The sequence below is a fragment of the Pelobates fuscus genome, chromosome 1, assembly GCF_036172605.1.
Source record: "Pelobates fuscus isolate aPelFus1 chromosome 1, aPelFus1.pri, whole genome shotgun sequence".
NCBI lineage: Eukaryota > Metazoa > Chordata > Amphibia > Anura > Pelobatidae > Pelobates > Pelobates fuscus.
Window position 1 is genome coordinate 336,109,913 of NC_086317.1, and position 21,233 is coordinate 336,131,145.

The following is a 21,233-nucleotide window of genomic DNA, read 5'->3' on the forward strand; positions in this document are numbered from 1 at the left end:
TCCTGGTTGTGACCGTACAGTCATCAGGAGAGGGATTTCAAGCTCACGCAATACAGAGTGCTCTATTTGAGAGGGAGATCTCATTTCATGCTGCAGCTCCTGCATTCTATCCCCACATAGAGATAAGCTCTAGGCAGCTGGCAAAGCCCACTGCCAATCACTGTTGTCATGCAGGGAGACCCTACTGGGGTCTCTTCAGAGCTGTACACAGCTCAATAGTCAGTCTAGGGCCACTATTGACTATTGACATCTAGGGATGCTCATATGGATGTCGGCAGGGGAGTAGTAGTAAGGCGAGTTCACCCAGCGAGGACCGGGATATCCCCCACCGGCCCAAAGGGGGGTCGTGGAGCTTGAAGGGAGTCTCCATGTGATGCATACCTCATGCAGGGAGTTCGGCTGCCTGCCCCGGTCATTGTGACACGCATTAAAGTGTTCCCTCTTGGTATAGATCAGGTCACAACTTGTGTGGAGTTGCTTTAGCGCAGATTATAGCATTAATAGTTTGATTTGTGCCAGAGTATGCTGGAGCCATTAAAGAGCATGTCTGGCCATCTTGGCAGTCAAGCCCTGCCCCCATCTTCAGCATTTCATGTGGATAGGAACAAAATAGTGTATACGCACCTGTACTCACATTACAATATTATTCTCCTCACGTGATAATTTTATTTGAAAAAGTAAGTAACATTGATATTGGTATAAGAATATTGGTAAAGTGCATATGAGCAGATGACAAACCCTACTTTAAAGGGGATATATTGGGCCAATTACTTAATCTATACTACATAGAAGAGAAGTACTATATAAGAATTGCTAAAAAAATACAAACAAATCTTTACGATATAAATACGTTTATCTATAATACCGTATTAAGAAAAAAAAATTAAACTTAGTAAACTGCCTAAGACGATATAACAGGTGAGATGTCTAGCGTTTTAGAAACATTGAAGCATGACATGGTATCTATAAACACACGTGAAAATGATACTATTAGTATCTTTATTTTGGACAGCCAGTGTGACATGCAGAAACAAATGTTGGTACTTTCCAGTGAGGACAATGTCTACTATGACTTGTGTGCTGAACAGTAAGCAACTATATTGTTTGTACAGTTAACTACTGTAAGCCAAACTAAACAGCATTGGCATGTGGGGTGTTCACACATCATCTGACACTAATGCACTCCATCTTCATTTACCTGATCATTAGTTTCCTGTTTGTTCAGCCGTTAAAGCTACAAAACACTAATTGCTTCAACTTCAGAGTCATATCTGTCCTCTCCATTTCCCAAGACAGCGGAAAGAAATTATCAGTAGTAGGCATGATAATATCCTAATAAATGATGATTCACATCACCTCGCTGTCAGTCAACCCAGAGATCTTGCACAAGATACCACTGAGTCGCATTATCGGATCTCGTGGTTAACACCAGAAGCCACATATAAGGAACAGCAGGAAACCTCAGCAACAGTTTTGATAATCTAGGAGTGGTGGATTGTGTACACACACACACACACACGAGAAAACAAGGGTTTGGCTGCACTCACCTAAACATTTTTAAATGGGGTGCTGCTGGGAGCCAATAAGTACAGTAAAAATTAAAATCCAGCGCACTCACTTATCTACTAAACAGTTTCATTTTTACTGTGTATGTGTGTGTGTATATATATATATATATATATATATATATATATATATATATATACACACACACACACACACACACACACACATACACTGAACAAAATTATAAACGCAACACTTGTTTTTGCCCCCATTTTTCATGAGCTGAACCCAAAGATCTAAGTCTTTTTCTATGTACACAAAAGGCCTATTTCTCTCAAATATTGTTCACAAATCTGTCTAAATCTGTGTTAGTGAGCACTTCACCTTTGTCGAGATAATCCATCCACCTCACAGGTGTGGCATATCATGATGCTGATTAGACAGCATGATTATTGCAAAGGTGTGCCTTAGGCTGGCCTTAATAAAAGGTCACTCTAAAATGTGAAGTTTTATCCCACAGCACAATTCCACAGATGTCGCACGTTTTCAGGGAGCATGCAATTGGCATGCTGACTGCAGGAATGTCCATATCTTGATATGCCACACCTGTGAGGTGGATGGCATATCTCGGCAAAGAAGAAGTGCTCACTAACACAGATTTAGACAGATTTGTGAAAAATATTTGAGAGAAATAGGCCCTTTGTGTACATAGAAAAAGACTTAGATCTTGGAGTTCAGCTCATGAAAAATGGGGGCAAAAACAAGTGTTTTGCATTTATAGTTTTGTTCAGTGTATATTTAACAGTGTAAAAACAACTGCACAGTTACAGTCCAATTATATGTGTCCATTTATATAATTTATTTATAGATAATTGTTAATTTTACCATATCTTCAGTGCATTTCTCACGCACACACACATTATATGTCCCAATTACATCCAAAGGGTAAAATTCAATTTCCATCAGAAATATTATACAGGAAGTTTCTTGATACAGCCTTATTAAAAGGACAAGTGGGTCACACTCCTATTTTGCCTGACCAAATAATATGTCCGTTATCAAGCCTTGTGTGCATGTATTTGATCTAAGTATGCGTAACAAACCAAATTTGTAACATATCATGTTTTCTAAAGAATTTTAATACGGTTTCAATGTCTTTTTAAACAAAAGAAACCAAACAAAGTCTTGAAATTGGGTCCCACTTGAGATAGACACTTGTCTGGCAGATTACCACAGGCTTGCAGTAATTACTTCTCAAGTGTGAAGGTTTGGTTGCTAATAAATGTAATTGTGATGCATGTGTCTCTAGGCAGCATCTCATTGTCTCAATCTATCGACGTACGTGACTTTAATATGTTGAGAGGCACAGCTGCCAGAGCATCCCCACTTCAAGTCAGGATACACCATTTGGACTTTAAGAGCACACAAAAGAAACATACGGAATTCCCTAACACTTCTAATTAAGAGTCTTCAAAAATAAACATTTGTAGATATGGTTGTGAACCCTAATCAAGTACAACGTTGCAAAAATACATAAACACACATATTACTAGGAACATCAACTGGTTGTTATAACAGACTAACAGGCCATGTTCTGAACCCTTTGTGATTTATAAAAGAAAAATATAAAGCAGTTTAAAAACTTTTTAAACATTATACTAGTTAAATATAAAAATGTAACTAGAGAAATCGTAGGCGCGTTGCCTGCTATGAGCACGTTGCATGCGTCTATTTTACCCAGAGCTCCTCTATGAAGAACGCTCCAGAACGACAACCAAAGGAGGAAGTCATGGCAGTGCTGAGGGAGACTCTGCTCTGGAGAAAAGTAATTTAATTTATTTTAAATTTTATTTTTGTACAGTTGGGATGGGGGAGACAAAAAGATAAGGGGCACCTGGACAGAAAAGTATTCCTAACGCTCCAGTGCTTTTAGATTATTTGCTTCAGCTCTGTAATTAATGTTTAATTTAAGCAGAAACTATGGAGGCATTCATAAGAGATATGAATAGCCATAGTTTATACATTTATTTTCTAAAGTGCCCACAAGATGTTACATCTGCTTGTTTGGAGGCGACCGATAGGTAGTTATACTAATCTTATCCACTTCCCAACGTTAGGGCGTTCTATGACATCCTCCACAGAGTGGGCTTTAATGTGGTTAGGATGGATGGAACATCCTGCAGTTTTGGTGTAAACAGGGTTAAATCACTGTTCATATCAGGTTGTCCCAGGTATTCAATAATGCTTCCCTCTGTGAAGTAGGGCCATTTTTTTTTTCATTTGACAATTTCTATTGAAATTGAAGTTGAGAAAGGTACATCACGGGATTGCAGACACGTATGACAATGAACAAGTAGTACCAGTATATTCTTACACAACAAACAACAAGGAATACAAGTGCATTAAAGCTGGAAGGAAAGCTGGGCAAGTCCACTAAAGCCAATGCCTGCCAAGACGAATGGGAGATAGGACCATATTTTATCACATTTGTAAACTCTAAGAAATGTCCAGGTATCCAGATTGTCAGCTGCTTCCAGACCGCTACTGGTTAGGTTAAGCATATTAATCAGGATAAGTAATTCACACATACAGTGTCTCACAAAAGTGAGTACACCCCTCATATTTTTGTAAATATTTTATTATATCTTTTCATGTGACAACACTGAAGAAATGACACTCTGCTACAATGTAAAGTAGTAAGTTTACAGCCTGTATAACAGTGTAAGTTTGCTGTCCCCTTAAAATAACAATACACAGCCATTAATGTCTAAACCGTTGGCAACAAAAGTGAGTACACATTTATTTTTAATTAAAGGACCACTCTAGGCACCCAGACCACTTCAGCTTAATGAAGTGGTCTGGGTGCCAGGTCCAGCTAGGGTTAACCCAATTTTTTATAAACATAGCAGTTTCAGAGAAACTGCTATGTTTATAAATTGGTTAAGCCTTCCCCCTAATCCTCTAGTGGCTGTCTCATTGACAGCTGCTAGAGGCGCTTGCGTGATTCTCACTGTGAAAATCACAGTGAGAGCACGCAAGCATCCATAGGAAAGCATTGTAAATGCTTTCCTATGCAACCGGCTGAATGCGCGCGCAGCTCTTGCCGCGCGTGCGCATTCAGCCGACAGGGCGGAGAGGAGGCGGAGAGGTAAGTTTTACCCCTTTCCAGAGCCGGGCGGGAGGGGGACCCTGAGGGTGGGGGCACCCTCAGGGCACTCTAGTGCCAGGACAAAAGAGTATGTTTTCCTGGCACTAGAGTGGTCCTTTAAAGGGACACTATATTCACCAGAACAACAACAGCTTATTGAATTTGTTCTGGTGAGGAGAATCATTACCTGCAGGCTTTTCATAGAAAATGCAGTGTTTACATTACATCCTAGTGATAACTTCCCTGGCCACTCCTCAGATAGCTGTTAGAGATCCTCCCTGGGTAATGGCATCCAAACATTCAGTGTCTCCTCCCTCTGCATGCAGACACTGAACTTTCCTCATAGAGATGCATTGATTCAATTCATCTCTATGAGGAAATGCTGATTGGCCAGGGCTGTGTTTGAATCATGCTGGCTCTGCCCCTGATCTGCCTCCTTGTCAGTCTCAGTCAATCCTATGGGGAAGCACTGTGATTGGATCAGGCTACTACTTCTGATGATATCAGCACACTGCATGTTTTTCTGAGTCTAACAGCATGCAGAGTTACAGCTTCAAGCTTCAATACAGTAAGATTTTTACTATATTTATGGAGGCATGAGATGGTGGTTTTAACACTATAGGGTCAGGAATACAGGTTTGTGTTCCTGACATTATAGTGATCCTTTAACCCCTTAAGGACCAAACTTCTGGAATAAAAGGGAATCATGACGTGTCAGACACGTCATGTGTCCTTAAGGGTTTAAAGGAGCACTATAGGGTCAGGGACACAAACATATATTCCTGACCCTAGAGGGTTAAAACCACCATCTAGCCCCCCTGGTCCCCTTAAGCCTCCCTAAATAAAGTAAAATCTTATTTGTATTCAAGTCTGCAGCTGCTTGCTTTGTCCCGGTTTCCTTTTATCCTGCCCCACTACCTGCTTACATCAGCAGAAGTGGTAGCCGGCCACACCTGCTACGCACCCTATGGACTGAACAGGTATCAGTCGCGTTCCTACAGGAAACCCACTTCCGAGGAGACCGGGACCCGAACTTGAGAGACCCATGATATGCCCAGGGCTTCTTCGCGAACCACGAAACAGCCAAAAAAGCTAGAGTCGCAATACTGATAGCGAGCAATGTGCCGTTCAAGTGTACGGAGGCGCAGGCTGACCCCATAGGACGTTTCCTTTTTATTAAAGGCACTATCGCCGAAAGCACGTACACCTTCGCGAACATCTATGCCCCCAATACCAGACAACATAGATTTCCTCAAGAACACGCTGAACAAACTCGACCAGTTCCGCGAGGGCCTATTGTTGGCCGCGGGTGATCTGAACGTGGCGCTCGAACCCAGACTCGACACCTCCAGAGGGGTCAGCTCCTATCCGCCTCATGGTCTGAGAGACATCAGGGACACACTGCACGGGGCAGGCCTGGTGGACTGCTGGTGAGCCCTACACCTGGGTGATCGAGATTACACCTACTACTCCACAGTACACAAACGGTACAGCAGGCTGGACTACATCTTCATGGCACAGGAGTTCCTCCACTAGCTCGTCTCGTCTGAGATTTGCCCACTGGGCTGGTCCGATCATTACCCTGTATTGATATGCATCAAGTCCCCCTTGTTCCGGCCCAGAGCCCGACAATGGAGGATGAACAAATCGACCCGGACGGATGCTCCCACTGTCACGGAACTCCGAACGACACTAACCACATTCTTCGAAGAAAATGAATCCCCTGACATGCCAGCCTTAACCCTATTGGAGGCACATAAGTGCGTGATCCGGGGACTGCTAATCAAAATATGCACCTAAAGGAAGAAAGAGCAGCGGAGGCACACGGAGGAGCTCTACAAACAGATCTCAGAACTTGAGGAGGCACATAAGTCCACGCAATCCGAAGAGGACTACAAGGCCCTACTGGACGCCAGGAAGGCTCTTTGTGATATTTTACAGCAGAAACTACAACACACTTTTCACAGGTCCCACCGCTTCTTTTATGAATATTCGGATAAATGCAGCCGCCCACTGGCCAGAATGCTGCAAAAGAGGCGACGCATGTGTCACATCACCAAAATCAGAACTAAAGAACAGACAACAACCCATATGCCGGACAGAATAGTGGAATCCTTCCGGGAATTCTATGAGACCTTATATAATCTACCCACCGTGACTATCCCAGAATCGATACACCATAGGGACGTGCGGATATCAGAGTACTTGCGGGAGCATGTCTCAAACGCTAAGCCAAGAGGCGGCAGAGGAGCTAGAAGTGCCCATATCGCTGGAGGAGCTCCAGGCGGCACTAAAAGGATCCAAGCTTAACAAAGCCCCAGGCCCGGACAGGTTGCCGGTCAAATATATCAAGGAATTTGGGGACGTGCTGCTGCCCAGACTCCTTAATGGCATTATCTCCCTCCTGGAGGGAGGGAAGTTCCCACGGGACTCCCTAGCAGCGACGATAGCCGTTATCCCAAAGGAAGGTAAGGACCCAGCCAGCTGCTCCAGCTACAGACTGATCTCGCTTCTAAATGCAGATCTAAAGCTCTTCACAAAGATACTTGCCACCCGCATCAGTAATGCTCTCCCGGGACTGGTGAGCACCGTCCAGGTTGGCTTCATCCCTGGCCGAGAGGCTAGGGACAACACCATCCGTGCCCTAAACGTCATTCAAGCGGCCGGAAGCTCAGCACAGAAGCTCAGACTACTCTCCACCGACGCGGAGAAGGCTTTCAATCGGTGGACTGGCGCTATATGAAGGCTACACTACAGGCTATGGGTTTCGGACCGCATCTGATGACCTGGATTTTCTCACTATACCCCACCCCAACTGCTAGGGTACGGGTCAATGGCGCTCTCTCCGCTCCAGTTTTTATACGAAATGGGATGAGACAGGGCTGCCTGCTCTCCCCCTCCTGTTTTCCCTCTTCCTGGAACAATTCCTGGGGAGGTCAGACGGGATGGGGGAGTAGGGGGGTACACCCTGCGGGGCACGACGCACAAGGTGGCCGCATATGCTGACGACATGCTGTTCTTCATCAGCAACCCCCTGGTTTCCTTTCGAATCTACTGCGAGCCTTTGCGGAGTACGGGCTCATATCCAACATGAAATTGAATGCAGATAAGTCGGAAGCCATGCCCATCTCACTGACGGAACCTGAAATCGCCCACCTACAAACTCAGTTCAGGTTCACATGGTGCCGAACAAAACTTAAATACTTGGGGATATGGCTCTCCGCGGACCTGACCCAACTCTACGCGCACAACTTTGCCCCAATGCTACATACGCTGACACATGACCTGACACAATGGGCTAGCCTATGTGTGTCGTGGTTTGGCAGAATGAACGCCATTAAAATGAACCTCCTCCCGCGCCTGCTGTACCTCTTCCAGACACTCCCGATAAAAATTCTGACATTGTTCTTCCGCACCATTGACACAGCCATCTCTGGTTTCATATGGCAAACTAAGCCTCCCCGACTTAAGAGAGCTCAGCTGCAGCAGACAAAAGCACAGGGAGGAGTGGGACTCCCCTCAATTTCGACCTACTACAGGGCGACACCTATACCGCGTAGTGGACTGGCATGCACTAAAGACAGACAAGATCTGGATACGCATGGAGCTGGTGCAGACGGAGGAGACACTTCTGGCAGCTGTTTGGCTGGACGGGCCCCCGAGGAGCGAGCAGACTTGGACCCACCCTTTCATATGGGCGACTCTGCAGACGTGGTACTCCATAAGAACCAAACTCTCGCTAACCACGACACCAGGGCTGCTGACCCCAATCATTCACAACCCCAATGTAGCAGGGGGCCTCAAGCCACAGGACAGCAAGACGCTCAGAGCAACGGATTTCATGCACATGCAACAATAGTGTACGGCAGACGCCCTGAAACAACTTCCAGACCTCCTACCGGATAGAGCCCCGACAGGTCTGGAGAGACTCCGCTACTTCCAAATAAAAGCATACTACACATTACATCACAGAAGACGCCTGTTTCACAGGAGCCTGACGGAGCGCACACTATGCGCTCTGCTCCAAATGGCAGACCACTCTGAACCCGCGAGATACATGGCACGCTGGGAGGAAGCCACGGGAGTCACGGAACAACAGTGGACGAAAATCCACATACTTGCGCATCAAAGCTCTATGAGCTCCAAACATCAGGAGCTCAACTACAAACTGGTGACTGGATGGTATAGAACCCCTGAGAGACTGCACCGGATGAATCCTGACGCCACCGAACTATGTTGGAGATGCGAGGAGGAAGTAGGGACGGACTTAGACATTTGGTGGTCCTGTAGAAAAATAGCTCCGTATTGGACCCAGGTCCACACACGGATCAAGGAAATACTGGATACCGACCTCCAGCTACAGCCACTTCAGATGCTCCTCCACCATACAGAGATGCCTCTATCAAGATATAAAAGATCACTCACGAAACATATCTACTAAACGCAGCCAAACTGCTCATCCCTGCCAGATGGTGCACCACACAGGTCCCTGATCTCCAACAGTGGATGGATAAGGTGGAAGAGATTCACGGGATGGGGACACTCACAGCATCCCTGAGGGGAACCACAGAACGATACCTGCAGACGTGGACACCGTGGATCGACTTCATATCTCGAAGAGGGAACTAGGACCACAACCCAATGCACTTGACAGAAGGAAACCGAGACGGCCGTCGTGGGCAATTGAGGAGGAAAGACGCTGGCAGCCGCGAGGGGCGTGAAGGGGCACGCTCCTTCTTCCCTCCCCCACACCTTTCTTATCCCCCCATACTCAACCCCTACCTGCCTGGCCGCCCCCTCCACCTGCCCTATCACTGGTACACAACCAGTACACCACCCCCCATGCCTGTAGCCTCTCTCCACAGAAAACAGATCTTTTTTTCCTGGCAGCTGCACCTGCGCGGACGCAGTGACACTAGGAACAAGGATAGGCCTGAGTCGGGCGCTGGGCTAGCTAAGGGAAGATGACCCGGCACACGAGAGCACCAACGACGGCACACACCCTGAGAACAGATAGGGAAACAGGAGGCACAATGGGTCTTGCTGCTCCCCAGACTGATACTCAGCCGACCGATGACTTAGACGAGATGCACCGGGGGTGGGGGGTGGACCGGGGACAACGGACTAACTCATGTCTCCTCTACAAAATGGATACTAGGTTTAATCGTTTTTATTATATTATGTTTAACTAGCTACAAGGCAATAAAGAGTACCAAACCACAAAAATTACAAAAAACAGCAAACCTACTAAATAGTGTGCCCTCTAAAACACCAATCCAATAGTACAACAAACAGAAATAAGTAGGAATGCAGAGCAGGTGAAATAAACACTTCTAGGGTGTAAATAAAAATTATATATACAACCTTATAATAGCATGGTGGGCGATATCTACAGAAAAATATATAAATCGCACATAGTGTAATAAAAGGATGAATATAAAGACACGCAGGATGACTATATAAAACTCACAAAATATCAGTGAATATCAAGCCCATCATCCTTAGTCAGAAGTGGTCTTCAGAGTAGATTAGGAATAATCTTCTTTCACACTTGTAAGGTAAAGAAACCAAACAATAGTGCAGATAGAAATAAAACTTCAAAGAATTTATTATATAATGCACTTTCAAAAAGCTCCAGGTAAAACTGCATATAATCCAACTCGTTTCGTCCGCAGGACTTCTTCAGGGATTATAATCCCTGAAGACATAATCCCTGAAGTCCTGCGGACGAAACGCGTTTGATTATACCACTGGACGACTTGCTATTGATGCTTTTCATACCACCTTGTAGTGGATCATATGCCGTTTTACCTGGAGCTTTTTGTAAGTGCATTATATAATAAATTCTTTGAAGTTTTATTTCTATCTGCACTATTATTTGGTTTCTTTACCTTACAAGTGTGAAAGAAGATTCTGCCTATCTACTCTGAAGACCACTTCTGACTAAGGATGATGGGCCTGATATTCACTGATATTTTGTGAGTTTTATATAGTCATCCTGCGTGTCTTTATATTCACCCTTTTATTACACTATGTGCGACTTATATATTTTTCTGTAGATATCGCCCACCATGCTATTATAAGGTTGTATATATAATTTTTATTTACACCTTAGAAGTGTTTATTTCACCTGTTCTGCATTCCTACTTATTTCTGTTTAACTAGCTACAATACTTTAACTATGAAAATTCATGCTGATAACTCAAATGATGCAAAATAATGTTCCTAACAGTCCTCAATGTTATAATACATGTGTCATCAAATGTACTACAAATCCTGGCATTTGCCATTTGGGCAGTGCAGGACCCTCTGTCATTTCATGCACGAGCAAAAATAAATAATAAAAAACAAACAAACAGGAGATGGGCTATGGGTCAGAAGGGGGTGGAGATAGAGGGGGGCAACAAACCCCAACAGGATACTTAAAAGAGACCTCAAGAACCGATAAATCGTATATGCCAACTACATCCCTAAGGCAGCAAAAAAAGATTTCCAGGCAGACTTCACAAAGACCTCTTGGTAGGTTGAAACGTTGCGGTCTGTTTTGTCACAATAAATCTGCCTGCGGCTTTCACACTTTGAGTGCCTGGAAATCTTTTTTTTGTTGCCTTAATGTGTTGGGATTGCTGGTCCTGCTCTGGAGCACCTGTGGCCACTGGGGGTGAGTGCAGTTCCTGTGACCCATTTAACTACATACCCAACACTCAGGGCCTGCAAGCCCACATGCCGAAAATGCCCAGAGGACTCAAGGTTTTCTCAGCTCTGATGAGGGGCATACATTACATCCACATAAAATAACCTAGTATATGTAGGGATCTGAAGCCTGTTAGACACCTCCTCTAATGTAATGACATGATGTAAGACAAGAGACCTGCGAGTCTCCAAAACATACATTAATTGTGACCTGTGTGTCTATATGCTCTGCATTTCATACTGTTGCAATTATTTCTGATATTCTTGTGAGACCTGCGTGCCTCAAACTATGGAATTGTTATTTGATCATGATAAACCCCTCCCCATCCCCCCAAAAAACAACAAGAAAAAAAACTCCACTTACAATGCGGAGCTAGCGGCACAGCGAGGCAGTCGCCATTTGCAAAAGCTCCACACGGCCGGCGCAAAAAACGGGGAAAAACCGGCACACCCGCAGCCCATCGCCTAAAACAGCCGCCCGGAACAGCTTCCTAACACCCTGCTGAACACGCAGATGCAGTTCTTTCAGCCGTCGGGCACGAAACGCCGCGTTAAGAGCCAAGGGGCCTACCGCACACGCGAACAGTACCTCACCAGGGAGCTGACAGCGTGGCTCGGACAGAGCCCACAACTCATAGAGGCAGACTCCCACACAACGGAAGAGATGGGTCGGAGGTCCAACAAACCTGCAGCCAGTACCTCCACGCCTAACCGAAGTATAGACAGCATGCTGCAGTACCCTCCACCCGCACAGGACCGCGCGAACACAGCAGCCTCACCTGTAAGATCTGAGGAAGAAGGCTCAGAACGCAGCACTGCAGGGGCAGACACAGGCAACATAAAGGCACAGGCAGCTGATGGATTAGCCCCAGCGACAAAAAGTGACATCCAGTCCATGCTGGCAGGACTCCAAGGTAACCTACAATTAATGTGGCAAGCAGACCTGAAAGGGTTAGCAGCAGAGGTACAGGCAGTATCAGCCCGAACACAGGCCACGGCACAAGAGGTGACAGACCTGAGCCAGGCCCTAAACTCACTTAAAGACACAGTTACCCAGATGCAGACAATACAGGATAACGTCTCCAGGCAAGTCAGCATCTTAGACGACAGGGGTAGAAGAAAGAACGTCAAGATCAGGGGGGTGTCAGAAAAGGTGCCGTTGGAGGAACTACCCCACTTCGTAAGGCGCCTAGTGGCCTCACTCATTCCCAACAGGCTGGCAAAACACTTTACGTTTGATGGCGTATACCGCATAGCAAAACCCCTAAGGGCACCTAAGTCAGCCCCACGAGATATAATTCTACGATGCCAAACCTTGACGGACAAAATAGCCCTGATAACAGCCATGAAAGGGAAAGCGCCCTATGACTTTGAAACACACCAAATTACATTCTTCCAGGACTTAAGCAGAGACACATTATCTTGGCGCAAGAGCATGCAGCCTGTGACCACCACCCTGCAAGCAGCGGGTCTAGTTTACAGATGGGCGACCCCCAGAGCGCTATGGGTGACCAAAGACGAACAACACTACAAAATTACCAACGTGGAAGAAGGACCGGCCTTGCTGTCCACACTGGGACTCTCTAACAATGCCACAAGGGCGGACTCCCCACACCCAGGACCCCTGAACCCTGAACGTGAACCCTGGACTGACTTATCCAAAGACCTCCAAATCTTGCTATATTGTTATGTTAATGTTTAAGGATTACATGTTGTCACTGCCCATGCCTCCCCCCCCCCCCAATGCCTCAGGGTCAAGAGGCATAGCAACCGATGGAGCGCATGCTCCCCTTGACCCGACCTTTTCTATCTCACATAGACTTTCTCCATAGTCTTAAGAGCCCAGCCCTAACACGGCACAGACACATATCCTCTGACACATACGCAATCCCCAAGTAGACGGCTCTCACACTTCTGGTCCTCACCCACGTATCCAGCTTTCTACAAAACGTACAGCCGTAGGGTACCAGCCTTATACCACCGCCAGTGCAACCCTCTAAAACCACCCTAGCTATGGCACCTACAGCCACCACTGGCATGGGCGATCACATCGTTACTACTGCCTAGTCCTATATACGAAAATGTGCACTACTATTCTTAGCCCCAAAGGCGGGAGGCTTAGCTCACTGACTAACCTTATTTTATTTTATGTACTCGCTGATAGGACGTACACATACCAAGTCTAGATCATTACACCAACACTGAAAGTAAAAGGTTTTTAAAGAGACCCGTTCACTCCCTATAGCCCATAGCTATTACACACGACTCACCTATGCACTATACGGAGACTAGCTATAGAACTGAGACATACTATATCACCACTACACATGTATAAGCAATCCAGCGAAACTCATAGATTAACCGGCTCGGTGAGAATTAGTCGGATCCCTAATAGCAAATGTCTAACACTTTACTCTAAGATGTGTGTAAATTAAGCATGTAACTAACGGTCCTTATCTTGCAATTCATAAACGGAATTCCTTAATGCATAACCTATACATTATAGAACAGTTTATAGTTGTCTGTTTCTCATGTTACAACATTTTAAAGCTATGCTAGCCAACCATATGACAGAATAAGTTAATGTTCATGATAAGCCTGCGGATGCTGTTGGGGCGCTGCAGGACTAAATGTATGTTCTTTAATATGCACAAAAAAAATAAAGAATTAAAAAAAAAAAAAAAAACACTGTGCCCTTTCCACTATATTTGTGGGCCTTTGTTCAATTTTTATTGTACGTATCCTAGACCACCATTTTCTTAACAGATATTTGTTGTTGTTTTATTTCATTGGTAGAACCATGATGCTTTACTTTAGCACCTATTGCTTTGCACGGATGAATCATTCGTAACGGTGTACAATGGAGATGGAATTAGGAATAAAAGGGTCGGCCCTTGTCAGAATTGTGCCAGTAAGTGTCCCTTTTATCCCACTAAATTACAGAGTACTACGCTTTTTAGCATTCTGTTAACCTCCATGTTCATGAATACAGTGGCAAAGCATTCAAAGGCAAATGATTACAAAGCTACTTCAGGACAAATTATGCAGATACTGAACATCTTTAATAGATATCTGAACACATTAAGAGGGTACAACTCAGATTATTCTGTCCAAATTTGAATGAAATATATAAACAAATAAAAACACAACCTATTATGCTAAATAGAATGTATTTATTGAAGTAGCATAAATAGAATTGTTAATTATATATATATTTTAAATTAATTGCAATAGTCTAAAAATGTTATCTCCCACCACTACTTAAAAGAATGCAATATAAAAAGGGTTACTCCAATCATCACAGCCTACTGTAGTGATTAGGATGCCAAGAGTGCTCAGGCCATTTAGCAATGGTTTGCCACATTCCCTGGGTTCCCGACGTTCTTCGATGCTCCCTGGTGGTCTGCTAACATGATTACAGGTTCTGCAGAGCAACAGAAGTCAAGATCGTCACTAGCCGCTCTCAGCCAATGACAAAAGTTGCACAGAATTGACATCAGCCATTCCGGAATGCTGGCTCTGGGCTGGTGATAGCACCCCTATGATGCTGTCGGGGCGGGGAGGGCATGGGGGGTGGAATTACACCTCCTGTTTTGAAAGGGATAAACTGCATATATGCAGCGTTTCAAAGTAAAACACTGCACATACAAACTCCAAGAACCATGAACACTTCAAATCACTAAACTGGTCATGATGCTTGCAGTAACCCTTTAAAACGAAAAACATATGTTATTTCACCACAGCACACAACTAATGAGTGGGTTCTACTCAAAGAAGCTTACAATCAAATTGAAGTGTGTAAATATGCCTAGGTGAGAGTTTGAATTTTGACTGTCAAGCCATACTTATGTATCATGTACCTAGTAAAAAAAAAAAAAAAAAAATGAATAGCAGATTCAGAAGAAAAGGGTGGCTCATGGGAATTGAAAAACTGGTCCCAGGGAGAGAGATTTCCATGTTTCCTTTTATCAGTTCATACATTTTAATTATTTTACAAACAATTTAAGAACAAAAAATGGCAGTAAAATATACTGTGAAGTATCTCACTGTTGGAGACTCACCAAAAAATGACAAATAACCGATATTTCAATCAGTCATTCTGAATATTAAACTATTCATTTACTGAATGTATAGATTCCATGAAACTTTTCTGTCTAAAATACAGTGCAGGTTTAACATATTCTAATTGGAGGTTACCGGTATTTCTTCTGCATGTAGCACTGATTGGTTCCATTCTTAAACGTTTACCAGGTCCTCTACTTTTATAAAACATGCTGCTATTATCATTTAACATTTACAATTATCTGAATTCAACTTCTATATTGCATGTGTGGCTATTCATTTATTGGCTATTCACTGCATTGTGATCAAAAAGTATTCGGGGATGCAAAGATTGTCACACTGCATATTTTAATCTGCATGAATACAATTTCTTGGCCAATGAGGCAGTTATCACTCCAACAGAGTTAATCTTAAGGGAATCCAGGATCAAAGTGCTGTATAATTATGTTTATGATTAACAATATTGCACAATGTAGTAACATTCAGCTATGGTCACATGGTCAAGTGTAGAAAAATCTTCAGAATACATGCAATTCCAGTGTGACCCCTATTGGCATCAATTCAAACATACTGCTCGACAGTAACCACCATTAGTAATCTTAGACAACAGTAAAATGCCTAGTTAAAATGTAAGAACCTGAATTTTCTAAGAAGCCTAAGTCTCGTATGTAAGATCTATTCCCTGTTACTTTTGACCACGTTTTTTTCCAATTAAAATAAAGCAATACTATGCATATATCTCATTATCTTATTAAAAGCTCTTATGTTAATTTATATCCCTCAACATTGTCTCCTGCCGAGAGCATCAATCTTGTTTTCAGTGGGTGTTACATTTGCCATAAGACACGCAATTTCATTTTCAGAGAAAAGGCAGTGTTTACATTGCCCCTAGGGAGACCTCCAAGTGGCAACTCCTCAGATGACCACTGAAGGTGCTTCTTGGCTCTGGACACTTAAGTCAGAAACATTACACTGAAAAATACACTAATTACATACACAAAGTACACACCAACATGTGCTGTCTCATACTATACACACTATACAGATGTTATACTAGAAAAAAAAAAAAGAAACATGTATAAATATCCGTAATCTTACTTACTTTATTTTTTTGTGAATTCATACTTAGTTTTTTTTTTTTTTAATAATTTTATTGGATGTAAAAACTTAAATATGGGAAAAACAAAAAACAAAAACCCTTTTCCAAACAGACAATAATAGTAATTTACATTATGTTCCCATGGAATCTTTGTCTTTGATAGTTTATTATATTTTCTAGCTACAGAACCCCTACTGTGATAAAATACATCTCATTTACTGCTTCATGCTATACTTTCTTTAGTTCAAACACCATTTGTGTTAACCTACTTACTACTTGCCATAAACTTTTTGCTCATTTTGTTAAAGATTTAAGAATGACCAGAGTATTCAGTGTTCAAATGATACTTTCCATTTAACATGACAAAAGCAGCGTAGCCAACGGATTATAAAATGCATATTGGAGACAGAGATGAAACTCATTAAAGGATATTAGCTAAAAAGGTTTTACATTCCAATTCCCCATTTATAATATAGACTAATATTCCAAGCTAACACCTGGGGATCCCAAACCAATTTCATTTTATTCATACTCCGACAGTTACATAAAAAAAGTAATAATTTCACTTACATTGCTTACTTATTATTATTATTATTATTATTATTACTGGTATTTATATAGTGCCAGCATATTCCGTAGCTTTTTCCAAAATTATCAAAGGGGGAGATTTAATAATAAATGAGAATTACAAAAACTTACAGTAACAATCGGTTGAAGAGGGCCCTGCTCAAATGAGCTTACAGTCTATAGGAGGTGATGCGTAAAAAACACAACAGGACAGGAGGTAGCCATCAAACAAGATGGAATGAAGTGTGCTGCCCGTTAGGAGAGAGCAAGGGACAGGTATGTGAGGTTGAGGTTACTCTGGAAGGCCATAAGCTTTCCTAAATAGATGGGTTTTGAAGCACTGTTTAAATGATTGAACACTAGGGGAGAGCTTGATGGCAGTAGGCAGGCTATTCCAAAGGAAAGGAGCCACCCATGAAACGTCCTGGAAGCATGAGTTGGCTGTACGGGTGTGAGCAGCGGACAGGAGGTCATTGAAGAGAGGAGAGACCAAGAAGGGGCATACCTTGTGGATCAGTGAAGAGATATAGGAGGGGCTAGAACTGGTTAGTGCTTTATCGGTGTGGATTAGTACCTTAAATTGACTCTTATAGGATACAGGAAGCCAATGTAAGGCCTGACAGAGGGGTGAGGTGTGAGAGGAGCGACAGGAGAGGAAAATCAGTCTGGCTGCAGCATTTATTACAGACTGTAGCGGGGCAATACGACTTGTGGGAAGACCAATTAGGAGAGGGTTACAATAATCTATGCAAGAGATTACTAGAGCATGGACAAGCTCCTTAGTAGCATCTTGTGTAAGAAAGGGGCGGATGCAGGCTTATGTTTTTAAGATGGAATCTACAGGATTTGGTAACAGACTGAATGTGAGGCCAGAATCAAGTATAACGCCAACACAGTGTGCTTGCAAGGATGGACTGATGTGGGTACCACTAACTTGAAGGGAGAGCGAAGGAGGAGGATCAGCATTAGGAGGAGGAAAGAAGTAGTTCAGTTTTAGAGAGATTGAGTTTCAAAAAGTGGGAGGACATCCAGTCAGAGATGGAAGAAAGGCATACAGTGACACGTTGCAGGACGGCAGGGGAGAGGTCCAGGGAGGAGAGGTATATCTGAGTACATCAGCGTACAGGTGGTATTGGAATCCAAATGAGTAAATAATCTTGCCAAGAGAAGCAGTATAAAGAGAAAATAGAAGGGGACCAAGTACAGAGCCTTGGGGGACTCCAACAGAGACAGGACAAAGGGAGGTGGTATCATTAGAAAATGAGACACTGAATGAGCATTTGGAGAGATATGAGAAAAACCAAGAGAGGACAGTGTCACAGAGACTGAGTGATTGAAGAGTTTGGAGAAGGAGAACATGGTCAACAGTGTCAAATGCAGCAGAGAGGTCTAGAAGAATTAGTATGGAGTAGTGCCCTTTGGATTTAGCGGTGATTAGGTCATTAGCGACTTTAATAAGAGCAGTTATCAGTACATGTGTGTTAAGGAAGGCGCAAGACAAGAGGAAAGAGATCAAGCGGGCAAGTGCTGGGGCGAGAGGAAAGGAGAAGCGCAGCCACCTCTTGTTCAGTAGCCTGGGAGAAAGTCTGAAGGGTAGGGAAAGGCATGATCCAGGTGTGGTTGAGAAATAGAGGGGCAAGGTGGTTAGAATTCTTTCCTTAGCTGTTCAATCTTGTCGGTAAAGTAGCATGCAAAGCTATCGGCTGTAAGGTTAGTTTGGGGGATGGCAACAGCAGGGCAAAGAAGGGAGTTAAAGGTATTAAAAAGACACCTGGGATTGCAAGAGCATGAGCTAATGAGGGAGAAAAAGTATGACTGTTTGGCAAGGGCTGTGCTGTATGAACGCAACATGAATTTGTAGTGGAGGAAGTCTGACTGGGTGCGTGACTTCCTCCAGCAGCGTTCAGAAGAACGGGAGCATCTCTGCAGGTAGCGTGTTGTTTAGCAAATGGAGTCAAGAACTTTCACATTAACATTCATCCCCTTTTATTTCCATTACCTTTTTATACAACCATAATTATTAGTTATGTATTTCTGAAACATTATTTACATTGCATGTTAGACCACTAAAATATGTATTTGTACAGGCACAGTACAGGATAATTCACTATGAACACAAGATTTTGTTCGGATGGACACAATCCAGTAAAAATAGCCTAATTCCAAGTGGAATGGCAATTCTCATATTTAATAAAGCTTATTCCGGTCACAATTCGGTCTGATGAATTTACACCAATTTGCCTGATGCATTCGGTGTCAGGTGAAAAATTTGTGCTTTTCGCATCTGAACAAAAGTATAGGATTAGGAATATGCACAAAGTTTAAATTTTCCAATGACTAGAGACCAAATGCTTTCAGCAGGGTGCACATTTGAAAATTATTACTAACTTGCTACTTTGGAATATTTCCATGTCAAGTCTCAAGAGAAGTGAAACTTGCTTGTGAGAGCAATCTGATGGTATCTTTCTTGTCTTTGATAGTTCATTACATTCTCTAGCTAAAGAAACCCTACTGTGCTAATAAACCAAATAAAATTACATCTCATTTACTGCTTTATGCTATACTTTATTTGGTTCAAACACAATTTGTGTTAACGTACTTACTATTGCCGTAAACTTTTTGCTTATTTTGTTAAACATTTAAAAATGACCAGAGTGGTCAGTGATCAGGTGATACATAACAAAACAAAAGCAACGTGGCGGCTAGAGTTGCTTCCTGGTGCTTTACAGAGTTCATATCAGTGAAATTATGATGGATGTCCTCATGCTCTCGAGCATAGATTCTATGCTTTCCTATGGGGAGGCTCTAATGCTCGCACTGCATTTGCACATTAGGTTTCCATATCAGTGACATCGCAGGAGGAGGAGACAGATCCAGCACCAAGTGACCTCGGTTCTAGAATAATTTAAGTGAAATAAAGGGTTTTTAATCTTTTCATGACTGGGTGTGGGGAACCGCGGAGGCAGACATGCACTCTAGTGTTCGGAATACTGCTTTGCATTCTTAAAGGGACACTTTAGTCACCTGAACAACTTAAGCTTAATTAGGTTGTTCAGGTGAGAACTATAGCTCCTTGCAGCCTTTTTCATGTAAACACTGAGAAAATACAGTGTTTACATTGAAAGCTAGGAACACCTCCAGTTGTAGTCACTCTGAATGCCACCAGAGGGACTTCCGAGTTGATTGAGGCATAAAACTCTTCAATCCACGCAGATCTGCTGTCAGCAGAGCACAGGGCAGCATGCAGACACTGAACTTTCCTCATAGAGATGCATTGATTCAATTAATCTCTATGACGAGATGCTGATTGGCCAGGGCTGTGTTTGAATCATGCTGGCTCTGCCCCAGATCTGCCTCTTTGTTAGTCTCAGCCAATCCTATGGGGAAGCACTGTGATTGGATCAGGCTACCGCTTCTGATGATGTCAGCAGACAGTTTTCTTTTTTTTTTTAGGCAAACAGCATGCAGAATTACAGCGTCTGACTTGAATACAGTAAGAGTTTTACTATATTTATGGAGGCATGAGGGTCCCAGGGGGGCCAGATGGTGGTGTTAACACTATAGGGTCAGGAATACATGTAGTTGCACTGGTGACTATAGGGTCCCTTTAACTATAGTGCTCATTTAACAAAATAATATTAGCTAAAAAAAACCAAAAAAAACCAATACCAACAGCAGAAAAAACAACAACTAAAAGTACAAATGAATTACAAACAATTAGTAAAGTAACAAAATAATCAGTGTGATTCATACCAAGCACTATTATATGGAATGTGATGTAGTTTAGCAACAAAGATAAGTTCAAAAGGTAAAAAAAAACACTACAAACTTACAGCAGCTGAGTCAACATCACTGTGTACTGCAACTGTTTTTATACCCATCTTCTTGCATGTTTTCATTACCTGTATAAAACAGAAATCAGGATTAAAATATAAAAAAAATTAAAGCTAAATTTGCCCTTTAAGGACCAATAACAAATCGCAAGCATACTCATGCCGATGATAGATGCATACTATTCAGAGAATTTACATTGCCAATAATACTTCCGGAAGTGCAGTTACAACTAAAGCAGGAAAAATTAAATATCTTTCTGAAAAGCTGCATATACAGATTCTATGCACCATCACCAATTCAAATTGCGGGCATGTTCAAAGTGTT

The 21,233-nt window shown here is 43.0% G+C and overlaps 1 protein-coding gene across 1 annotated transcript in view; it reads right to left on the reverse strand.

Moving 5' to 3' along the window:
* Positions 1–21,233, reverse strand: part of PCCA (propionyl-CoA carboxylase subunit alpha) — a 532,298-nt gene that overhangs the window by 458,508 nt on the left and 52,557 nt on the right. The window contains exon 4 of the mRNA XM_063425353.1: positions 20,909–20,977. Within this exon, the coding sequence (XP_063281423.1) occupies positions 20,909–20,977 (69 nt within the window). The remainder of the gene's footprint in view (positions 1–20,908; positions 20,978–21,233) is intronic.